General features: G+C 49.9%; 2 protein-coding genes across 2 annotated transcripts in view; one reads left to right on the top strand and one right to left on the bottom strand.

Annotated features, from left to right (window-relative positions):
- LOC140350832 (core histone macro-H2A.2-like) overlaps positions 1-22,516 on the top strand; it is a 399,355-nt gene extending 376,839 nt beyond the window's left edge. The window contains exon 4 of the mRNA XM_072436349.1: positions 22,507-22,516. The gene's annotated coding sequence lies outside the window, so the exon portion shown is untranslated. The remainder of the gene's footprint in view (positions 1-22,506) is intronic.
- The window catches only part of LOC140351159 (lysophosphatidylserine lipase ABHD12-like), a 53,607-nt gene that overhangs the window by 17,966 nt on the left and 12,711 nt on the right, over positions 1-22,930 (bottom strand). Inside the window, exons 3-11 of the mRNA XM_072436874.1 lie at positions 19,823-19,944; positions 19,083-19,188; positions 18,785-18,904; positions 18,347-18,377; positions 18,231-18,276; positions 17,209-17,338; positions 16,881-16,923; positions 13,032-13,115; positions 12,734-12,816 (exon numbers count right to left, since the gene is read on the bottom strand). Coding sequence (XP_072292975.1) covers positions 12,734-12,816; positions 13,032-13,115; positions 16,881-16,923; positions 17,209-17,338; positions 18,231-18,276; positions 18,347-18,377; positions 18,785-18,904; positions 19,083-19,188; positions 19,823-19,944 — 765 coding nt within the window. The remainder of the gene's footprint in view (positions 1-12,733; positions 12,817-13,031; positions 13,116-16,880; positions 16,924-17,208; positions 17,339-18,230; positions 18,277-18,346; positions 18,378-18,784; positions 18,905-19,082; positions 19,189-19,822; positions 19,945-22,930) is intronic.

A 22,930-nucleotide genomic window follows, 5' to 3' on the forward strand; every position in this document is an offset into this window, starting at 1 on the left:
GAGGAAACACGGAGGAAACACAGAGGAAACACGGAGGAAACGCAGAGGAAACACAACACTGAGGAAACACGGAGGAAACAAGGAGGAAACAAAGAGGAAACACAGAGGAAACGCAGAGGAAACACGGAGGAAACACGGAGGAAACGCAGAGGAAAAGAGGAAACGCAGAGGAAACACGGAGGAAACACAGAGGAAACACAGAGGAAACGCGAAGGAAACACGGATGAAACACGGAGGAAACACCGAGGAAGCGCTGAGGAAACACGGAGGAGACACGGAGGACACGGAGGAGACACGGAGGAGACACGGAGGGAATGCGAAGGAAACGCGAAGGAAACACGGAGGAAACACAGAGGAAACACAGAGGAAACGCGAAGGAAACACAGATGAAACACGGAGGAAGCGCCGAGGAAGCGCTGAGGAAACACGGAGGAGACACAGAGGAAACACGGAGGAAACACGGAGGAAACACGGAGGAAACAAGGAGGAAATACGGAAGAAACACGGAGGAAACAAGGAGGAAACACGGAGGAAACACGGAGGAAACACAGAGGAAACGAGGAAACGCAGAGGAAACGCAGAGGAAACGCGGAGGAAACACGGAGGAAACGCAGAGGAAACACGGAGGAAACACAGAGGAAACACGGAGGAAACACAGAGGAAACACAACACTGAGGAAACACGGAGGAAACACGGAGGAAACAAGGAGGAAACACGGAGGAAACGCGGAGGAAACATGGAGGAAACGCGGAGGAAACAAGGAGGAAATACGGAGGAAACACGGAGGAAACACGGAGGAAACACGGAGGAAACAAGGAGGAAACGCAGAGGAAACGCAGAGGAAACGCGGAGGAAACACGGAGGAAACACAGAGGAAACACGGAGGAAACGCAGAGGAAACACAACACTGAGGAAACACGGAGGAAACAAGGAGGAAACAAAGAGGAAACACAGAGGAAACGCAGAGGAAACACGGAGGAAACACGGAGGAAACGCAGAGGAAAAGAGGAAACGCAGAGGAAACACGGAGGAAACACAGAGTAAAACACAGAGGAAACGCGAAGGAAACACGGATGAAACACGGAGGAAACACCGAGGAAGCGCTGAGGAAACACGGAGGAGACACGGAGGACACGGAGGAGACACGGAGGAGACACGGAGGGAATGCGAAGGAAACGCGAAGGAAACACGGATGAAACACAGAGGAAACGCGGAGGAAACACGGAGGAAACACAGAGGAAACACCGAGGAAGCGCGGAGGAAACGCAGAGGAAACACGGAGGAAACGCTGAGGAAACACGGAGGACACACGGAGGACACACGGAGTTAACACGGAGGAAACGCTGAGGAAACGCGGAGGACACGGAGGAAACACGGAGGAAACACAGAAGAAACGCGGAGGAAACGCTGAGGAAACGCAGAGGAAACACAGAGGAAACGCGAAGGAAACACGGAGAAAACGCAGAGGAAACGCGAAGGAAACGCAGAGGAAACACGGAGGAAATGTTGAGGAAACACGGAGGAAACACGGAGGAAACGATGAGGAAACGCTGAGGAAACGCGGAGGAAACGCGGAGGAAATACAGAGGAAACGCGAAGGAAACACAGAGGAAACACGGAGGAAACACTGAGGAAGCGCTGAGGAAACACGGAGGAGACACGGAGGAGACACGGAGGAGACACGGAGAAGACACGGAGGAAACGCGGAGGAAACGCGGAGGAAACGAGGAGGAAACACGGAGGAAGCGCTGAGGAAATACGGAGGAAACACGGAGGAAACAAAGAGGAAACGCAGAGGAAACGCGAAAGAAACACGGAGGAAACACGGAGGAAACACGGAGGAAACGCTGAGGAAGCGCTGAGGAAACACGGAGGAAACGCAGAGGAAACGCGGAGAAAACGAGGAGGAAACACGGAGGAAACACTGAGGAAGCGCTGAGGAAACACGGAGGAGACACGGAGGAAACACAGAGGAAACAAGGAGGAAACGCAGAGGAAACACGGAGGAAACACGGAGGAAACGCGGAGGAAACACGGAGGAAACGCGGAGAAAACAAGGAGGAAACAAGGAGTAAACAAGGAGGAAATACGGAGGAAACAAGGAGGAAACAAGGAGGAAACACGGAGGAAACACGGAGGAAACAAGGAGGAAACAAGGAGGAAACGCAGAGGAAACGCAGAAGAAACACGGAGGAAACACGGAGGAAACACGGAGGAAACAAGGAGGAAACAAGGAGGAAATACGGAGGAAACACGGAGGAAACACGTAGGAAACAAGGAGGAAACAAGGAGGAAACACGGAGGAAACACGGAGGAAACACGGAAGAAACAAGGAGGAAACAAGGAGGAAACACGGAGGAAACACGGAGGAAACACGGAGGAAACAAGGAGGAAACAAGGAGGAAACAAGGAGGAAACGCAGAGGAAACGCAGAGGAAACACGGAGGAAACACGGAGGGAACACGGAGGAAACAAGGAGGAAACAAGGAGGAAATACGGAGGAAACACGGAGGAAACACGTAGGAAACAAGGAGGAAACAAGGAGGAAACACGGAGGAAACACGGAAGAAACAAGGAGGAAACAAGGAGGAAACACGGAGGAAACACGGAGGAAACACGGAGGAAACAAGGAGGAAACGCAGAGGAAACGCAGAGGAAACACGGAGGAAACACGGAGGAAACGCAGAGGAAAAGAGGAAACGCAGAGGAAACACGGAGGAAACACAGAGGAAGAGCCGAGGAAACACGGAGGAGACACGGAGGAAACACGGAGGAAACAAGGAGGAAATACGGAGGAAACACGGAGGAAACAAGGAGGAAACAAGGAGGAAACACGGAGGAAACACGGAGGAAACAAGGAGGAAATACGGAGGAAACACGGAGGAAACACGGAGGAAACAAGGAGGAAACGCAGAGGAAACAAGGAGGTAACACGGAGGAAACACGGAGGAAACACGGAGGAAACAAGGAGGAAACACGGAGGAAACACGGAGGAAACACAGAGGAAACAAGGAGGAAACGCAGAGGAAACACGGAGGAAACAACGAGGAAACGCAGAGGAAAAGAGGAAACGCAGAGGAAACACGGAGGAAACACAGAGGAAACACAGAGGAAACACAGAGGAAACGCGAAGGAAACACGGATGAAACACGGAGGAAACACGGAGGAAACAAGGAGGAAACAAGGAGGAAATACGGAGGAAACACGGAGGAAACACGTAGGAAACAAGGAGGAAACAAGGAGGAAACACGGAGGAAACACGGAGGAAACACGGAAGAAACAAGGAGGAAACACGGAGGAAACACGGAGGAAACACGGAGGAAACAAGGAGGAAACAAGGAGGAAACGCAGAGGAAACGCAGAGGAAACACGGAGGAAACACGGAGGAAACGCAGAGGAAAAGAGGAAACGCAGAGGAAACACGGAGGAAACACAGAGGAAACACAGAGGAAGAGCCGAGGAAACACGGAGGAGACACGGAGGAAACACGGAGGAAACAAGGAGGAAATACGGAGGAAACACGGAGGAAACACGGAGGAAACAAGGAGGAAACACGGAGGAAACAAGGAGGAAACAAGGAGGAAATACGGAGGAAACACGGAGGAAACACGGAGGAAACACGGAGGAAACACGGAGGAAACGCAGAGGAAACAAGGAGGAAACGCAGAGGAAACACGGAGAGGAAACACGGAGGAAACAAGGAGGAAACAAGGAGGAAACACGGAGGAAACACAGAGGAAACAAGGAGGAAACGCAGAGGAAACACGGAGGAAACAACGAGGAAACGCAGAGGAAAAGAGGAAACGCAGAGGAAACACGGAGGAAACACAGAGGAAACACAGAGGAAACGCGAAGGAAACACGGATGAAACACGGAGGAAGCGCCGAGGAAGCGCTGAGGAAACACGGAGGAGACACAGAGGAAACACGGAGGAAACACGGAGGAAACACGGAGGAAACAAGGAGGAAATACATAGGAAATACGGAAGAAACACGGAGGAAACAAGGAGGAAACACGGAGGAAACACGGAGGAAACACGGAGGAAACACAGAGGAAACGAGGAAACAAGGAGGAAAAGCAGAGGAAACGCGGAGGAAACACGGAGGAAACGCAGAGGAAACGCAGAGGAAACACGGAGGAAACACAGAGGAAACACAACACTGAGGAAACACGGAGGAAACACGGAGGAAACAAGGAGGAAACACGGAGGAAACGCGGAGGAAACACGGAGGAAACGCGGAGGAAACAAGGAGGAAATACGGAGGAAACACGGAGGAAACACGGAGGAAACAAGGAGGAAACGCAGAGGAAACGCGGAGGAAACACGGAGGAAACACAGAGGAAACACGGAGGAAACGCAGAGGAAACACAACACTGAGGAAACACGGAGGAAACAAGGAGGAAACAAAGAGGAAACACAGAGGAAACGCAGAGGAAACACGGAGGAAACACGGAGGAAACGCAGAGGAAAAGAGGAAACGCAGAGGAAACACGGAGGAAACACAGAGGAAACGCAAAGGAAACACGGAGGAAACACGGAGGAAGCGCTGAGGAAACACTGAGGAGACACGGAGGACACGGAGGAGACACGGAGGAGACACGGAGGGAATGCGAAGGAAACGCGAAGGAAACACGGATGAAACACAGAGGAAACGCGGAGGAAACACGGAGGAAACACAGAGGAAACACCGAGGAAGCGCGGAGGAAACGCAGAGGAAACACGGAGGAAACGCTGAGGAAACACGGAGGACACACGGAGGACACACGGAGTTAACACGGAGGAAACGCTGAGGAAACGCGGAGGACACGGAGGAAACACGGAGGAAACACAGAAGAAACGCGGAGGAAACGCTGAGGAAACGCAGAGGAAACACAGAGGAAACGCGAAGGAAACACGGAGAAAACGCAGAGGAAACGCGAAGGAAACGCAGAGGAAACACGGAGGAAATGTTGAGGAAACACGGAGGAAACACGGAGGAAACGCTGAGGAAACGCTGAGGAAACGCGGAGGAAATACAGAGGAAACGCGAAGGAAACACAGAGGAAACACGGAGGAAACACTGAGGAAGCGCTGAGGAAACACGGAGGAGACACGGAGGAGACACGGAGGAGACACGGAGAAGACACGGAGGAAACGCGGAGGAAACGCGGAGGAAACGAGGAGGAAACACGGAGGAAGCGCTGAGGAAATACGGAGGAAACACGGAGGAAACAAAGAGGAAACGCAGAGGAAACGCGAAAGAAACACGGAGGAAACACGGAGGAAACACGGAGGAAACGCTGAGGAAGCGCTGAGGAAACACGGAGGAAACGCAGAGGAAACGCGGAGAAAACGAGGAGGAAACACGGAGGAAACACTGAGGAAGCGCTGAGGAAACACGGAGGAGACACGGAGGAAACACAGAGGAAACAAGGAGGAAACGCAGAGGAAACACGGAGGAAACAACGAGGAAACGCAGAGGAAAAGAGGAAACGCAGAGGAAACACGGAGGAAACACAGAGGAAACACAGAGGAAACACAGAGGAAACACAGAGGAAACACAGAGGAAACGCGAAGGAAACACGGATGAAACACGGAGGAAGCGCCGAGGAAGCGCTGAGGAAACACGGAGGAGACACAGAGGAAACACGGAGGAAACACGGAGGAAACACGGAGGAAACACATAGGAAATACGGAAGAAACACGGAGGAAACAAGGAGGAAACACGGAGGAAACGCGGAGGAAACGCAGAGGAAACACGGAGGAAACACAGAGGAAACACGGAGGAAACACAGAGGAAACACAACACTGAGGAAACACGGAGGAAACACGGAGGAAACAAGGAGGAAACACGGAGGAAACACGGAGGAAACGCGGAGGAAACACGGAGGAAACACGGAGGAAACACGGAGGAAACACGGAGGAAACAAGGAGGAAACACGGAGGAAACACGGAGGAAACAAGGAGGAAACACGGAGGAAACAAGGAGGAAACAAGGAGGAAACACGGAGGAAACAAGGAGGAAACACGGAGGAAACACGGAGGAAACAAGGAGGAAACAAGGAGGAAACACGGAGGAAACAAGGAGGAAACACGGAGGAAACACGGAGGAAACAAGGAGGAAACACGGAGGAAACACGGAGGAAACAAGGAGGAAACACGGAGGAAACACAGAGGAAACAATGCGGAAACAAGGAGGAAACACGGAGGAAACAAGGAGGAAACACGGAGGAAACAAGGAGGAAACACGGAGGAAACACGGAGGAAACAAGGAGGAAACAGAGGAAACACAGAGGAAACAAGGAGGAAACAAGGAGGAAACACGGAGGAAACAAGGAGGAAACAAGGAGGAAACAAGGAGGAAACACGGAGGAAACACGGAGGAAACACGGAGGAAACACGGAGGAAACAAGGAGGAAACAAGGAGGAAACACGGAGGAAACAAGGAGGAAACAGAGAGGAAACAAGGAGGAAACAAGGAGGAAACACGGAGGAAACAAGGAGGAGACAAGGAGGAAACACGGAGGAAACACGGAGGAAACACAGAGGAAACAAGGAGGAAACACGGAGGAAACGCAGAGGAAAAGAGGAAACGCAGAGGAAAAGAGGAAACGCAGAGGAAACACGGAGGAAACACGGAGGAAACGCAGAGGAAAAGAGGAAACGCAGAGGAAACGCAGAGGAAACACAGAGGAAACAAGGAGGAAACAAGGAGGAAACACGGAGGAAACACGGAGGAAACACAGAGGAAACAAGGAGAAAACACGGAGGAAACACAGAGGAAACACGGAGGAAACGCTGAGGAAACACGGAGGACACACGGAGGACACACGGAGTTAACACGGAGGAAACGCTGAGGAAACGCTGAGGAAACGCAGAGGAAACACTGAGGAAACGCGAAGGAAACACGGAGAAAACGCAGAGGAAACGCGAAGGAAATGTTGAGGAAGCGTTGAGGAAACACGGAGGACACACGGAGTTAACACGGAGGAAACGCTGAGGAAACGCGGAGGAAACGCAGAGGAAACACAGAGGAAACGCGAAGGAAACACGGAGGAAACACGGAGGAAACGCTGAGGAAACGCGGAGGAAACACAGAGGAAACGCGAAGGAAACACAGAGGAAACACGGAGGAAACTCTGAGGAAGCGCTGAGGAAACACGGAGGAGACACGGAGAAGACACGGAGGAAACGCGGAGGAAACACGGAGGAAACGCGGAGGAAACACGGAGGAAACGCGGAGAAAACAAGGAGGAAACAAGGAGGAAACAAGGAGGAAACAAGGAGGAAACAAGGAGGAAACACGGAGGAAACACGGAGGAAACACGGAGGAAACAAGGAGGAAACAAGGAGGAAACGCAGAGGAAACGCAGAGGAAACACGGAGGAAACACGGAGGAAACGCCGAGGAAGCGCAGAGGAAACACGGAGGAGACACGGAGGAAACACGGAGGAAACAAGGAGGAAACAAGGAGGAAATACGGAGGAAACACGGAGGAAACACGTAGGAAACAAGGAGGAAACACGGAGGAAACACGGAGGAAACACGGAAGAAACAAGGAGGAAACAAGGAGGAAACACGGAGGAAACACGGAGGAAACACGGAGGAAACAAGGAGGAAACAAGGAGGAAACGCAGAGGAAACAAGGAGGAAACACGGAGGAAACGCAGAGGAAAAGAGGAAACGCAGAGGAAACACGGAGGAAACACAGAGGAAACACAGAGGAAGAGCCGAGGAAACACGGAGGAGACACGGAGGAAACACAGAGGAAACGCGAAGGAAACACGGAGGAAACACGGAGGAAACGCGGAGGAAACACGGAGGAAACGCGGAGAAAACAAGGAGGAAACAAGGAGGAAATACGGAGGAAACAAGGAGGAAATACGGAGGAAACAAGGAGGAAACAAGGAGGAAACAAGGAGGAAACACGGAGGAAACACGGAGGAAACACGGAGGAAACAAGGAGGAAACGCAGAGGAAACGCAGAGGAAACGCAGAGGAAACGCGGAGGAAACACGGAGGAAACACGGAGGAAACAAGGAGGAAACAAGGAGGAAATACGGAGAAAACACGGAGGAAACACGTAGGAAACAAGGAGGAAACAAGGAGGAAACAAGGAGGAAACACGGAGGAAACACGGAGGAAACACGGAGGAAACAAGGAGGAAACAAGGAGGAAACAAGGAGGAAACGCAGAGGAAACGCAGAGGAAACGCGGAGGAAACACGGAGGAAACACGGAGGAAACAAGGAGGAAACAAGGAGGAAACACGGAGAAAACACGGAGGAAACACGTAGGAAACAAGGAGGAAACAAGGAGGAAACACGGAGGAAACACGGAGGAAACACGGAAGAAACAAGGAGGAAACAAGGAGGAAACACGGAGGAAACAAGGAGGAAACAAGGAGGAAACGCAGAGGAAACGCAGAGGAAACACGGAGGAAACACGGAGGAAACGCAGAGGAAAAGAGGAAACGCAGAGGAAACACGGAGGAAACACAGAGGAAGAGCCGAGGAAACACGGAGGAGACACGGAGGAAACACGGAGGAAACAAGGAGGAAATACGGAGGAAACACGGAGGAAACAAGGAGGAAACAAGGAGGAAACAAGGAGGAAACACGGAGGAAAACAAGGAGGAAACAAGGAGGAAATACGGAGGAAACACGGAGGAAACACGGAGGAAACACGGAGGAAACAAGGAGGAAACGCAGAGGAAACAAGGAGGAAACGCAGAGGAAACACGGAGGAAACACGGAGGAAACACGGAGGAAACAAGGAGGAAACACGGAGGAAACACGGAGGAAACACAGAGGAAACAAGGAGGAAACGCAGAGGAAACACGGAGGAAACAACGAGGAAACGCAGAGGAAAAGAGGAAACGCAGAGGAAACACGGAGGAAACATAGAGGAAACACAGAGGAAACGCGAAGGAAACACGGATGAAACACGGAGGAAACAAGGAGGAAATACGGAGGAAACACGGAGGAAACAAGGAGGAAACAAGGAGGAAACGCAGAGGAAACACGGAGGAAACACAGAGGAAACACAGAGGAAGAGCCGAGGAAACACGGAGGAGACACGGAGGAAACACGGAGGAAACAAGGAGGAAATACGGAGGAAACACGGAGGAAACACGGAGGAAACAAGGAGGAAACAAGGAGGAAATACGGAGGAAACACGGAGGAAACACGGAGGAAACACGGAGGAAACACGGAGGAAACGCAGAGGAAACAAGGAGGAAACGCAGAGGAAACACGGAGAGGAAACACGGAGGAAACACGGAGGAAACAAGGAGGAAACAAGGAGGAAACACGGAGGAAACACAGAGGAAACAAGGAGGAAACGCAGAGGAAACACGGAGGAAACAACGAGGAAACGCAGAGGAAAAGAGGAAACGCAGAGGAAACACGGAGGAAACACAGAGGAAACACAGAGGAAACACAGAGGAAACGCGAAGGAAACACAGATGAAACACGGAGGAAGCGCCGAGGAAGCGCTGAGGAAACACGGAGGAGACACAGAGGAAACACGGAGGAAACACGGAGGAAACACGGAGGAAACAAGGAGGAAATACGGAAGAAACACGGAGGAAACAAGGAGGAAACACGGAGGAAACACGGAGGAAACACAGAGGAAACGAGGAAACGCAGAGGAAACGCAGAGGAAACGCGGAGGAAACACGGAGGAAACGCAGAGGAAACACGGAGGAAACACAGAGGAAACACGGAGGAAACACAGAGGAAACACAACACTGAGGAAACACGGAGGAAACACGGAGGAAACAAGGAGGAAACACGGAGGAAACGCGGAGGAAACATGGAGGAAACGCGGAGGAAACAAGGAGGAAATACGGAGGAAACACGGAGGAAACAAGGAGGAAACGCAGAGGAAACGCAGAGGAAACGCGGAGGAAACACGGAGGAAACACAGAGGAAACACGGAGGAAACGCAGAGGAAACACAACACTGAGGAAACACGGAGGAAACAAGGAGGAAACAAAGAGGAAACACAGAGGAAACGCAGAGGAAACACGGAGGAAACACGGAGGAAACGCAGAGGAAAAGAGGAAACGCAGAGGAAACACGGAGGAAACACAGAGGAAACACAGAGGAAACGCGAAGGAAACACGGATGAAACACGGAGGAAACACCGAGGAAGCGCTGAGGAAACACGGAGGAGACACGGAGGACACGGAGGAGACACGGAGGAGACACGGAGGGAATGCGAAGGAAACGCGAAGGAAACACGGATGAAACACAGAGGAAACGCGGAGGAAACACAGAGGAAACACCGAGGAAGCGCGGAGGAAACGCAGAGGAAACACGGAGGAAACGCTGAGGAAACACGGAGGACACACGGAGGACACACGGAGTTAACACGGAGGAAACGCTGAGGAAACGCGGAGGACACGGAGGAAACACGGAGGAAACACAGAAGAAACGCGGAGGAAACGCTGAGGAAACGCAGAGGAAACACAGAGGAAACGCGAAGGAAACACGGAGAAAACGCAGAGGAAACGCGAAGGAAACGCAGAGGAAACACGGAGGAAATGTTGAGGAAACACGGAGGAAACACGGAGGAAACGATGAGGAAACGCTGAGGAAACGCGGAGGAAACGCGGAGGAAATACAGAGGAAACGCGAAGGAAACACAGAGGAAACACGGAGGAAACACTGAGGAAGCGCTGAGGAAACACGGAGGAGACACGGAGGAGACACGGAGGAGACACGGAGAAGACACGGAGGAAACGCGGAGGAAACGCGGAGGAAACGAGGAGGAAACACGGAGGAAGCGCTGAGGAAATACGGAGGAAACACGGAGGAAACAAAGAGGAAACGCAGAGGAAACGCGAAAGAAACACGGAGGAAACACGGAGGAAACACGGAGGAAACGCTGAGGAAGCGCTGAGGAAACACGGAGGAAACGCAGAGGAAACGCGGAGAAAACGAGGAGGAAACACGGAGGAAACACTGAGGAAGCGCTGAGGAAACACGGAGGAGACACGGAGGAAACACAGAGGAAACAAGGAGGAAACGCAGAGGAAACACGGAGGAAACAACGAGGAAACGCAGAGGAAAAGAGGAAACGCAGAGGAAACACGGAGGAAACACAGAGGAAACACAGAGGAAACACAGAGGAAACGCGAAGGAAACACGGATGAAACACGGAGGAAGCGCCGAGGAAGCGCTGAGGAAACACGGAGGAGACACAGAGGAAACACGGAGGAAACACGGAGGAAACACGGAGGAAACACGGAGGAAACAAGGAGGAAATACATAGGAAATACGGAAGAAACACGGAGGAAACAAGGAGGAAACACGGAGGAAACACGGAGGAAACACGGAGGAAACACAGAGGAAACGAGGAAACAAGGAGGAAACGCAGAGGAAACGCGGAGGAAACACGGAGGAAACGCAGAGGAAACACGGAGGAAACACAGAGGAAACACGGAGGAAACACAGAGGAAACACAACACTGAGGAAACACGGAGGAAACACGGAGGAAACAAGGAGGAAACACGGAGGAAACGCGGAGGAAACACGGAGGAAACGCGGAGGAAACAAGGAGGAAATACGGAGGAAACACGGAGGAAACACGGAGGAAACACGGAGGAAACAAGGAGGAAACGCAGAGGAAACGCAGAGGAAACGCAGAGGAAACGCGGAGGAAACACGGAGGAAACACAGAGGAAACACGGAGGAAACGCAGAGGAAACACAACACTGAGGAAACACGGAGGAAACAAGGAGGAAACAAAGAGGAAACACAGAGGAAACGCAGAGGAAACACGGAGGAAACACGGAGGAAACGCAGAGGAAAAGAGGAAACGCAGAGGAAACACAGAGGAAACACGGATGAAACACGGAGGAAACACCGAGGAAGCGCTGAGGAAACACGGAGGAGACACGGAGGACACGGAGGAGACACGGAGGAGACACGGAGGGAATGCGAAGGAAACGCGAAGGAAACACGGATGAAACACAGAGGAAACGCGGAGGAAACACGGAGGAAACACAGAGGAAACACCGAGGAAGCGCGGAGGAAACGCAGAGGAAACACGGAGGAAACGCTGAGGAAACACGGAGGACACACGGAGGACACACGGAGTTAACACGGAGGAAACGCTGAGGAAACGCGGAGGACACGGAGGAAACACGGAGGAAACACAGAAGAAACGCGGAGGAAACGCTGAGGAAACGCAGAGGAAACACAGAGGAAACGCGAAGGAAACACGGAGAAAACGCAGAGGAAACGCGAAGGAAACGCAGAGGAAACACGGAGGAAATGTTGAGGAAACACGGAGGAAACACGGAGGAAACGCTGAGGAAACGCTGAGGAAACGCGGAGGAAACGCGGAGGAAACACAGAGGAAACGCGAAGGAAACACAGAGGAAACACGGAGGAAACACTGAGGAAGCGCTGAGGAAACACGGAGGAGACACGGAGGAGACACGGAGGAGACACGGAGAAGACACGGAGGAAACGCGGAGGAAACCTGGAGGAAACGAGGAGGAAACACGGAGGAAGCGCTGAGGAAATACGGAGGAAACACGGAGGAAACAAAGAGGAAACGCAGAGGAAACGCGAAAGAAACACGGAGGAAACACGGAGGAAACACGGAGGAAACGCTGAGGAAGCGCTGAGGAAACACGGAGGAAACGCAGAGGAAACGCGGAGAAAACGAGGAGGAAACACGGAGGAAACACTGAGGAAGCGCTGAGGAAACACGGAGGAGACACGGAGGAAACATGTACTTGTCGTCGCTGGAAAAGTAGATGTTGTTCACAGAAATGGAGTCTAAGAAAAACCAGTCAAATCCAGGAAGGAACCGATAAACCTGAAACACAGAAGAGTTAAACCAGGACTAAACAAGGACTAAACCAGGACTAAACCAGGACTAAACCAGGACTAAACCAGGTCTGAACCAGGACTAAAACAGGACTAAACCAGGTCTGAACCAGGACTAAAACAGGACTAAACTAGGACTAAACCAGGACTAAACCAGGACTAAACCAGGACTAAACCAGGACTAAAACAGGACTAAAACAGTACCATGGAGAAAGGGTGGCTCTTTGCTTCTTCTCTGATGTTGGTGAAAGGAGACTCCAGGATCAGAGCATCTGGAGCAGAACCTGCACACACAGTATAGTACTCCTATAGTACTCCTATAGTACTCCTATAGTACTCCTGTAGTACTCCTGTAGTACTCCTGTAGTACTCCTGTAGTACGTGTGTAGTACTCGTGTGTAGTACATAGTACTCCTATAGTACTCTATAGTACTCTATAGTACTCTGTAGTACTCTGTAGTACTCTGTAGTACCCTGTAGTACTACTCTGAAGTACCCTGTAGTACCCTGTAGTACTCTGTAGTACCCCTATAGTACTCCTATAGTATTCTGTAGTACTCCTATAGTACTCCTATAGTACTCCTAGAGTACTCCTAGAGTACTCTGTAGTACTCTGTAGTACTCTGTAGACTCCTATAGTACTCCTATAGTACTCTGTAGTACTCTGTAGTACTCCTATAGTATTCTGTAGTACCCTGTAGTACTGTAGTACTGTAGTACTGTAGTACTCTGTATTACTGTAGTACTCTGTAGTACTGTAGTACTCTGTAGTACTGTAGTACTCTGTAGTACGCCGTAGTACTCCTATAGTACTCCTATAGTACTCCTATAGTACTCTGTAGTATTCTGTAGTACTGTAGTACTCTGTATTACTGTAGTACTCCTGTGTAGTACTCCTATAGTACTCCTATAGTACTCTGTAGTACTCCTATAGTACTCTGTAGTACTCCTATAGTACCCTGTAGTACTCCTGTAGTACCCTGTAGTACCCTGTAGTACCCTGTAGTACTCCTGTAGTACCCTGTAGTACTCTGTAGTGTACTGTAGTACTCTGTAGTACTGTAGTACTCTGTAGTACTGTAGTACTCTGCAGTACCCTGTAGTACCCTGTAGTACTCCTATAGTACTCTGTAGTACTCCTATAGTACTCTGTAGTACTCTGTAGTACTCTGTAGTACTGTAGTACTCTGTATTACTGTAGTACTGAAGTACTCCTGTGTAGTACTCCTATAGTACTCTGTAGTACTCCTATAGTACCCTGTAGTACTCCTGTAGTACTCCTGTAGTACTCCTATAGTACTCCTATAGTACTCCTATAGTACTCCTATAGTATTCTGTAGTACTCTGTAGTACTCTGTAGTACTGTAGTACTCTGTATTACTGTAGTACTGAAGTACTCCTGTGTAGTACTCCTATAGTACTCTGTAGTACTCCTATAGTACCCTGTAGTACTCCTATAGTATTCTGTAGTACCCTGTAGTACTGTAGTACTCTGTATTACTGTAGTACTCTGTATTACTGTAGTACTCTGTATTACTGTAGTACTCTGTAGTACTGTAGTACTCTGTAGTACTCCGTAGTACTCCTATAGTACTCCTATAGTACTCCTATAGTACTCCTATAGTACTCTGTAGTATTCTGTAGTACTGTAGTACTCTGTATTACTGTAGTACTGTAGTACTCCTGTGTAGTACTCCTATAGTACTCCTATAGTACTCCTATAGTACCCTGTAGTACTCCTATAGTACCCTGTAGTACCCTGTAGTACTCCTGTAGTACTCCTGTAGTACCCTGTAGTACCCTGTAGTACTCTGTAGTGTACTGTAGTACTCTGTAGTACTGTAGTACTCTGTAGTACTGTAGTACTCTGCAGTACCCTGTAGTACCCTGTAGTACTCCTATAGTACTCTGTAGTATTCTGTAGTACTCCTATAGTACTCTGTAGTACTCTGTAGTACTGTAGTACTCTGTATTACTGTAGTACTGAAGTACTCCTGTGTAGTACTCCTATAGTACTCTGTAGTACTCCTATAGTACCCTGTAGTACTCCTGTAGTACTCCTGTAGTACTCCTATAGTACTCCTATAGTACTCCTATAGTATTCTGTAGTACTCTGTAGTACTCTGTAGTACTGTAGTACTCTGTATTACTGTAGTACTGAAGTACTCCTGTGTAGTACTCCTATAGTACTCTGTAGTACTCCTATAGTACCCTGTAGTACCCTGTAGTACTCCTGTAGTACCCTGTAGTACTCCTATAGTATTCTGTAGTACCCTGTAGTACTGTAGTACTCTGTATTACTGTAGTACTCTGTATTACTGTAGTACTCTGTAGTACTGTAGTACTGTAGTACTCCTGTGTAGTACTCCTATAGTACTCCTATAGTACTCCTATAGTACTCTGTAGTACTCCTATAGTACCCTGTAGTACTCCTGTAGTACCCTGTAGTACCCTGTAGTACTCCTGTAGTACTCCTGTAGTACTCCTGTAGAACTCCTGTAGAACTCCTGTAGTACTCTGTAGTGTACTGTAGTACTCTGTAGTACTGTAGTACTCTGTAGTACTGTAGTACTCTGCAGTACCCTGTAGTACCCTGTAGTACTCCTATAGTACTCTGTAGTATTCTGTAGTACTCCTATAGTACTCTGTAGTATTCTGTAGTACTCCTATAGTACTCTGTAGTATTCTGTAGTACTCTGTAGTACTCTGTAGTACTCTGTAGTACTGTAGTACTCTGTATTACTGTAGTACTGAAGTACTCCTGTGTAGTACTCCTATAGTACTCTGTAGTACTCCTATAGTACCCTGTAGTACCCTGTAGTACTCCTGTAGTACTCCTGTAGTACCCTGTAGTACTCCTATAGTATTCTGTAGTACCCTGTAGTACTGTAGTACTCTGTATTACTGTAGTACTCTGTAGTACTGTAGTACTCTGTAGTACTCCGTAGTACTCTGTAGTACTCCGTAGTACTCTGTAGTACTCTGTAGTACTCTGTAGTACTCCGTAGTACTCCTATAGTACTCCTATAGTACTCCTATAGTACTCCTATAGTACTCCTATAGTACTCCTATAGTACTCCTATAGTACTCCTATAGTACTCTGTAGTATTCTGTAGTACTGTAGTACTTTGTATTACTGTAGTACTCCTGTGTAGTACTCCTATAGTACTCCTATAGTACTCTGTAGTACTCCTATAGTACTCTGTAGTACTCCTATAGTACCCTGTAGTACTCCTGTAGTACCCTGTAGTACCCTGTAGTACTCCTGTAGTACCCTGTAGTACTCCTGTAGTACTCCTGTAGAACTCCTGTAGAACTCCTGTAGTACCCTGTAGTACTCTGTAGTGTACTGTAGTACTCTGTAGTACTGTAGTACTCTGTAGTACTGTAGTACTCTGCAGTACCCTGTAGTACCCTGTAGTACTCCTATAGTACTCTGTAGTATTCTGTAGTACTCCTATAGTACTCTGTAGTACTCTGTAGTACTCTGTAGTACTCTGTAGTACTGTAGTACTCTGTATTACTGTAGTACTGAAGTACTCCTGTGTAGTACTCCTATAGTACTCTGTAGTACTCCTATAGTACCCTGTAGTACTCCTATAGTACTCCTATAGTACTCCTATAGTACTCCTATAGTACTCCTATAGTACTCCTATAGTATTCTGTAGTATTCTGTAGTACTCTGTAGTACTCTGTAGTACTCTGTAGTACTGTAGTACTCTGTATTACTGTAGTACTGAAGTACTCCTGTAGTACTGTACTGTAGTCCTGTAGTCCTGTAGTACTTTACTGTAGTCCTGTAGTACTGTAGTACTGTACTGTAGTACTGTACTGTAGTCCTGTAGTCCTGTAGTACTTTACTGTAGTCCTGTAGTACTGTAGTACTGTACTGTAGTCCTGTAGTACTGTACTGTAGTCCTGTAGTACTGTACTGTAGTACTGTACTGTAGTACTGTACTGCAGTCCTGTAGTACTGTACTGTAGTACTGTACTGTAGTCCTGTAGTACTGTACTGTAGTCCTGTAGTACTGTAGTGTAGTACTGTCGTACTGTAGTACCTCGCTCACACAGGCGGCGCACGACGTTGGTGGCGACTCTGTGAAACACAAACACAGTTTAAGTCTCGTGTCTTTTGTTTGTGACTGAAATGATTTTCTCTTTTTTGTCTTAAACTGTTTTTACTGCGTTTACTTTAGGGCCTCAAACGCTGTTGTAAACAGAGGGGAAATTAACCCTTAAAGGCTTTGACCAAAGTCAGAACCGGGTCTGAACCGGGTCTGAACCGGGTCTGAACCGGGTCTGAACCGGGTCTGAACCGGGTCTGAACCGGGTCTGATGAGGGTCTGATGAGGGTCTGAACCGGATCTGATGAGGGCCTTACCCGGTGCCCAGAGAGTGGCCCCAGATGTAAAGTGGGGTTTTGTTGAGTCGGACTTTGATCCAGTCGTAGATGAAAAGAGCGTCTGACGTCATGGAACGTTCTGAAGGAGAACCATCTGAGTCTCCCCAACCTGAGGAGAGGAGGAGGAGCTGTGAGGAGGAGGAGGAGCTGAGGAGCTGTGAGGAGCTGAGAGGAGGAGGAGGAGCTGAGAGGAGGAGCTGAGAGGAGGAGTAGCTGAGAGGAGGAGTAGCTGAGAGGAGGAGGAGCTGAGAGGAGGAGGAGCTGAGAGGAGGAGCTGAGCGGAGGAGGAGCTGAGGAGCTGAGAGGAGGAGGAGCTGAGAGGAGGAGCAGCTGGGAGGAGGAGGAGGAGCTGAGAGGAGGAGGAGGAGCTGAGAGGAGGAGGAGGAGCTGATAGGAGGAGGAGCTGTGAGGAGGAGGAGGAGGAGCTGAGAGGAGGAGGAGGAGCTGAGGAGCTGTGGAGCTGAGAGGAGGAGGAGGAGCTGAGAGGAGGAGGAGCTGAGAGGAGGAGGAGGAGCTGAGAGGAGGAGGAGCTGAGAGGAGGAGGAGCAGAGGAGAGGAGGAGAAGAGAGGAGGAGGTGAGAGGAGGAGAAGCAGAGAGGAGGAGGAGCAGAAAGGAGGAGCAGAAAGGAGGAGGAGCAGAGAGGAGGAGGAGCAGAGAGGAGGAGGAGCAGAGAGGAGGAGCTGAGAGGAGGAGCTGAGAGGAGGAGGAGCTGAGAGGAGGAGGAGCTGAGATGAGGAGCAGAGAGGAGGAGCTGAGAGGAGGAGGAGCAGAGAGGAGGAGGAGCAGAGAGGAGGAGCAGAGAGGAGGAGCTGATAGGAGGAGGAGCTGAGAGGAGGAGGAGCTGAGATGAGGAGCAGAGAGGAGGAGCAGAGAGGAGGAGCAGAGAGGAGGAGCTGAGAGGAGGAGGAGCTGAGATGAGGAGCAGAGAGGAGGAGCAGAGAGGAGGAGCAGAGAGGAGGAGCTGAGAGGAGGAGGAGCAGAGAGGAGGAGGTGTTCTCACCTCTGTAGTCGAATGTGATGATGTGAAAACCCAGTGAGCTGAGGACCTGAAAGAGGACAGGAAGTGAGAGCGCCGTCTGGTGGAGCTGAAGAAGAAGTGCATCAACCTGAGTTTACCTTATAGAGCTGCACCCGGTGATCGCCCCCTCTGCAACACACACACAACAGGACTAAAGCAGGACTAAAGCAGGACTAAAGCAGGACTAAAGCAGGACTAAAGCAGGACTAAAGCAGGACTAAAGCAGGACTAAAGCAGGACTAAAGCAGGGCTAAAGCAGGGCTAAAGCAGGACTAAAGCAAGACTAAAGCAGGACTAAAGAGGGACTAAAGCAGGACTAAAGCAGGTCTAAAGCAGGACTAAAGCAGGTCTAAACCGGGTCTAAACCAGGACTAAACCAGGACTAAACCGGGTCTAAACCGGGTCTAAACCAGGACTAAACCAGGACTAAACCAGGACTAAACCAGGACTAAACCGGGTCTAAACCGGGTCTAAACCAGGACTAAACCAGGACTAAACCAGGACTAAACCAGGACTAAACCAGGGCTTGTGTTTACCTTGTCCCTGAGTTTCCATGGAGATATAAGATGACAGACTTTGCAGATTTGAGCGACGACTCGAACCAGAGACTGTCTTTATCCTGAGCCTCTCTCCACAAGAGAGAAGGAACTGTGTGCCTGAAGAGAAGAGAGGGAACTGTGAAGAGAGGGAACTGTGAAGAGAGGGAACTGTGAAGAGAGGGAACTGTGTGCCTGAAGAGAAGAGAGGGAACTGTGAAGAGAGGGAACTGTGAAGAGAGGGAACTGTGAAGAGAGGGAACTGTGAAGAGAGGGAACTGTGAAGAGAGGGACTCACCAGACTCCGACTCTGACGCTCGGCTCTGGCTCCAGGTAAAAGTTGTGCGTGTGATTCAAGCCCTGATCCAGAGGTCGTTTAAGGTCAATGAAGTACGGGACTCGAACTGGAACAGAGACCGGGTCAGAACCAAACCAGAACTAAACCTGGACCAAACCAGGTCTAAACCAGGACTAAACCTGGACTAAACCTGGACCAAACCAGGTCTAAACCAGGACTAAACCAGGACTAAAACCAGGACTAAACCTGGACTAAACCTGGACCAAACCAGGTCTACACCAGGTCTAAACCAGAACTAAACCAGAACTAAACCAGGACTAAACCAGGACTAAACCTGGACCAAACCAGAACTAAACCAGGTCTAAACCAGGACTAAACCAGGACTAAACCAGGACTAAACCAGGACTAAACCTGGACTAAACCAGGTCTAAACCAGAACTAAACCAGAACTAAACCAGAACTAAACCAGGACTAAACCAGGACTAAACCTGGACCAAACCAGAACTAAACCAGGTCTAAACCAGGACTAAACCAGGACTAAACCAGGACTAAACCTGGACTAAACCTGGACTAAACCTGGACTAAACCAGGTCTAAACCAGGACTAAACCAGGTCTAAACCAGGTCTAAACCAGGTCTAAACCAGGTCTAAACCAGGTCTAAACCAGGACTAAACCAGGTCTAAACCAGGTCTAAACCAGGACTAAACCAGGACTAAACCAGGACTAAACCAGGACTGACCAAAGTTTAGGAAGACGAGTTTGGCTTGAATGGAAGGGCAGAGTTTGACGAGGATCGGGATGGAAACGTAAAGAAGCGTCAGCCAAAAGAAGAGTCTGCGCAGCCTCCGCCAGAGAGACGCCCTAAAACCAGAGGAAACGTGAGTCCGGAGCGAGCGGGAGGGCATCTGACACAGCCTGCATCACAAAGACTTGAACAGAGTCAGTTTAAAGCAGAACAGAGTCACTTTGGAGGTAGAGGTCATAGGGATGTGCACCGCTACGAGGGACACTGAAGTGAACCGTGTCTCCACGTGTGAACGCTGAAGTGAACCGTGTCTCCACACGCGAACGCTGAAGTGAACCGTGTCTCCACACGCGAACGCTGAAGTGAACCGTGTCTCCACACGCGAACACTGAAGTGAACCGTGTCTCCACACGTGAACGCTGAAGTGAACCGTGTCTCCACACGTGAACACTGAAGTGAACCGTGTCTCCACACGTGAACACTGAAGTGAACCGTGTCTCCACGTGTGAACACTGAAGTGAACCGTGTCTCCACACGCGAACGCTGAAGTGAACCGTGTCTCCACACGCGAACGCTGAAGTGAACCGTGTCTCCACACGCGAACACTGAAGTGAACCGTGTCTCCACACGTGAACACTGAAGTGAACCGTGTCTCCACGTGTGAACACTGAAGTGAACCGTGTCTCCACGTGTGAACACTGAAGTGAACCGTGTCTCCACACGTGAACACTGAAGTGAACCGTGTCGCCACGTGTGAACACTGAAGTGAACCGTGTCTCCACACGTGAACGCTGAAGTGAACCGTGTCTCCACACGTGAACACTGAAGTGAACCGTGTCTCCACGTGTGAACGCTGAAGTGAACCGTGTCTCCACACGCGAACGCTGAAGTGAACCGTGTCTCCACACGCGAACGCTGAAGTGAACCGTGTCTCCACACGCGAACACTGAAGTGAACCGTGTCTCCACACGTGAACACTGAAGTGAACCGTGTCTCCACGTGTGAACACTGAAGTGAACCGTGTCTCCACGTGTGAACACTGAAGTGAACCGTGTCTCCACACGTGAACACTGAAGTGAACCGCTGAAGTGAACCGTGTCTCCACACGTGAACACTGAAGTGAACCGTGTCGCCACGTGTGAACACTGAAGTGAACCGTGTCTCCACACGTGAACGCTGAAGTGAACCGTGTCTCCACACGTGAACACTGAAGTGAACCGTGTCTCCACGTGTGAACACTGAAGTGAACCGTGTCTCCACACGCGAACGCTGAAGTGAACCGTGTCTCCACACGCGAACGCTGAAGTGAACCGTGTCTCCACACGCGAACACTGAAGTGAACCGTGTCTCCACACGTGAACACTGAAGTGAACCGTGTCTCCACGTGTGAACACTGAAGTGAACCGTGTCTCCACGTGTGAACACTGAAGTGAACCGTGTCTCCACACGTGAACACTGAAGTGAACCGCTGAAGTGAACCGTGTCTCCACACGTGAACACTGAAGTGAACCGTGTCGCCACGTGTGAACACTGAAGTGAACCGTGTCTCCACACGTGAACACTGAAGTGAACCGTGTCTCCACACGTGAACACTGAAGTGAACCGTGTCTCCACGTGTGAACACTGAAGTGAACCGTGTCTCCACACGCGAACGCTGAAGTGAACCGTGTCTCCACACGCGAACGCTGAAGTGAACCGTGTCTCCACACGCGAACACTGAAGTGAACCGTGTCTCCACACGTGAACACTGAAGTGAACCGTGTCTCCACGTGTGAACACTGAAGTGAACCGTGTCTCCACGTGTGAACACTGAAGTGAACCGTGTCTCCACACGTGAACACTGAAGTGAACCGCTGAAGTGAACCGTGTCTCCACACGTGAACACTGAAGTGAACCGTGTCGCCACGTGTGAACACTGAAGTGAACCGTGTCTCCACACGTGAACACTGAAGTGAACCGCTGAAGTGAACCGTGTCTCCACACGTGAACACTGAAGTGAACCGTGTCGCCACGTGTGAACACTGAAGTGAACCGTGTCTCCACACGTGAACGCTGAAGTGAACCGTGTCTCCACACGTGAACACTGAAGTGAACCGTGTCGCCACGTGTGAACACTGAAGTGAACCGTGTCTCCACACGTGAACACTGAAGTGAACCGTGTCTCCACGTGTGAACGCTGAAGTGAACCGTGTCTCCACGTGTGAACGCTGAAGTGAACCGTGTCTCCACGTGTGAACGCTGGTAAGATTGCTGGCTTTATTTGAACTGTTTTAAGCTGTGGCCGCGTGCGATGTTGTGATGGTTAACGTGCCGCGTGTTAAAGGGGCGTGACCATGTGTTAAAGGGGCGGGGTCAGCGTGGTCTGGGTGTAAATATGAATGAAATAACTTAAGTATTATGTTGTGGTGTGATGTATTTGGTATTAAGTAAATACAAAGTAAAGTCAAAGTAATATTGCTTAATTGCTGCATTCATTAATTGGAGTTTGTATTTTGTAATAGTATTTTGTATTTGTATTCTACAGTTGTTAAATATGGTCTGGTGTTTAATGCTGCTAATATGATGTATTATCTTGATTTGTTGTGTAAAAAGGAAGAACTAATGAAACTGCGGAGAACTGTCGTCTTACCCGGAGATCGTCACGTTATCCCGGCGGACATCCTAAGGAAAACACAGAGAAGCAGACGGGCTGGACGTAAACTCCGAGAGAAGAGAGGAGAAAACAGGAAGTCGGTTCCCGCCGTAGTCATGGGTAACGTGAGGTCCCTTCAAAATAAAATGACGGAAATAGCGAGCCTCATGCGGTCCCAGAGGGTTTATAGGGACAGCAGCGTCTTGATTTTCACAGAGACCTGGTTAACAGCAGAAATGCCAGACTCTATTGTAGGTTTGGACAATTTTCATCTGCCGCGGGCGACAGAACCAGAGAATGTGGGAAGAAAAGAGGGGGAGGTCTGGCTGTGTATGTGAACACGAGCTGGTCCAAACCCGAACACTGCACAGTGAAGCAGCAGCTATGTAACAAGGATATTGAACTATTGGCTATTGGCATGAGGCCATATTATCTGCCCCGGGAGTTCTCACATGTGATTTTGATCGCGG

The sequence above is a fragment of the Eucyclogobius newberryi genome, unplaced genomic scaffold (genome assembly GCF_026437365.1).
Source record: "Eucyclogobius newberryi isolate DKJ021-1_F unplaced genomic scaffold, fEucNew1.0.hap1 SCAF_8, whole genome shotgun sequence".
Lineage (NCBI taxonomy): Eukaryota > Metazoa > Chordata > Actinopteri > Gobiiformes > Gobiidae > Eucyclogobius > Eucyclogobius newberryi.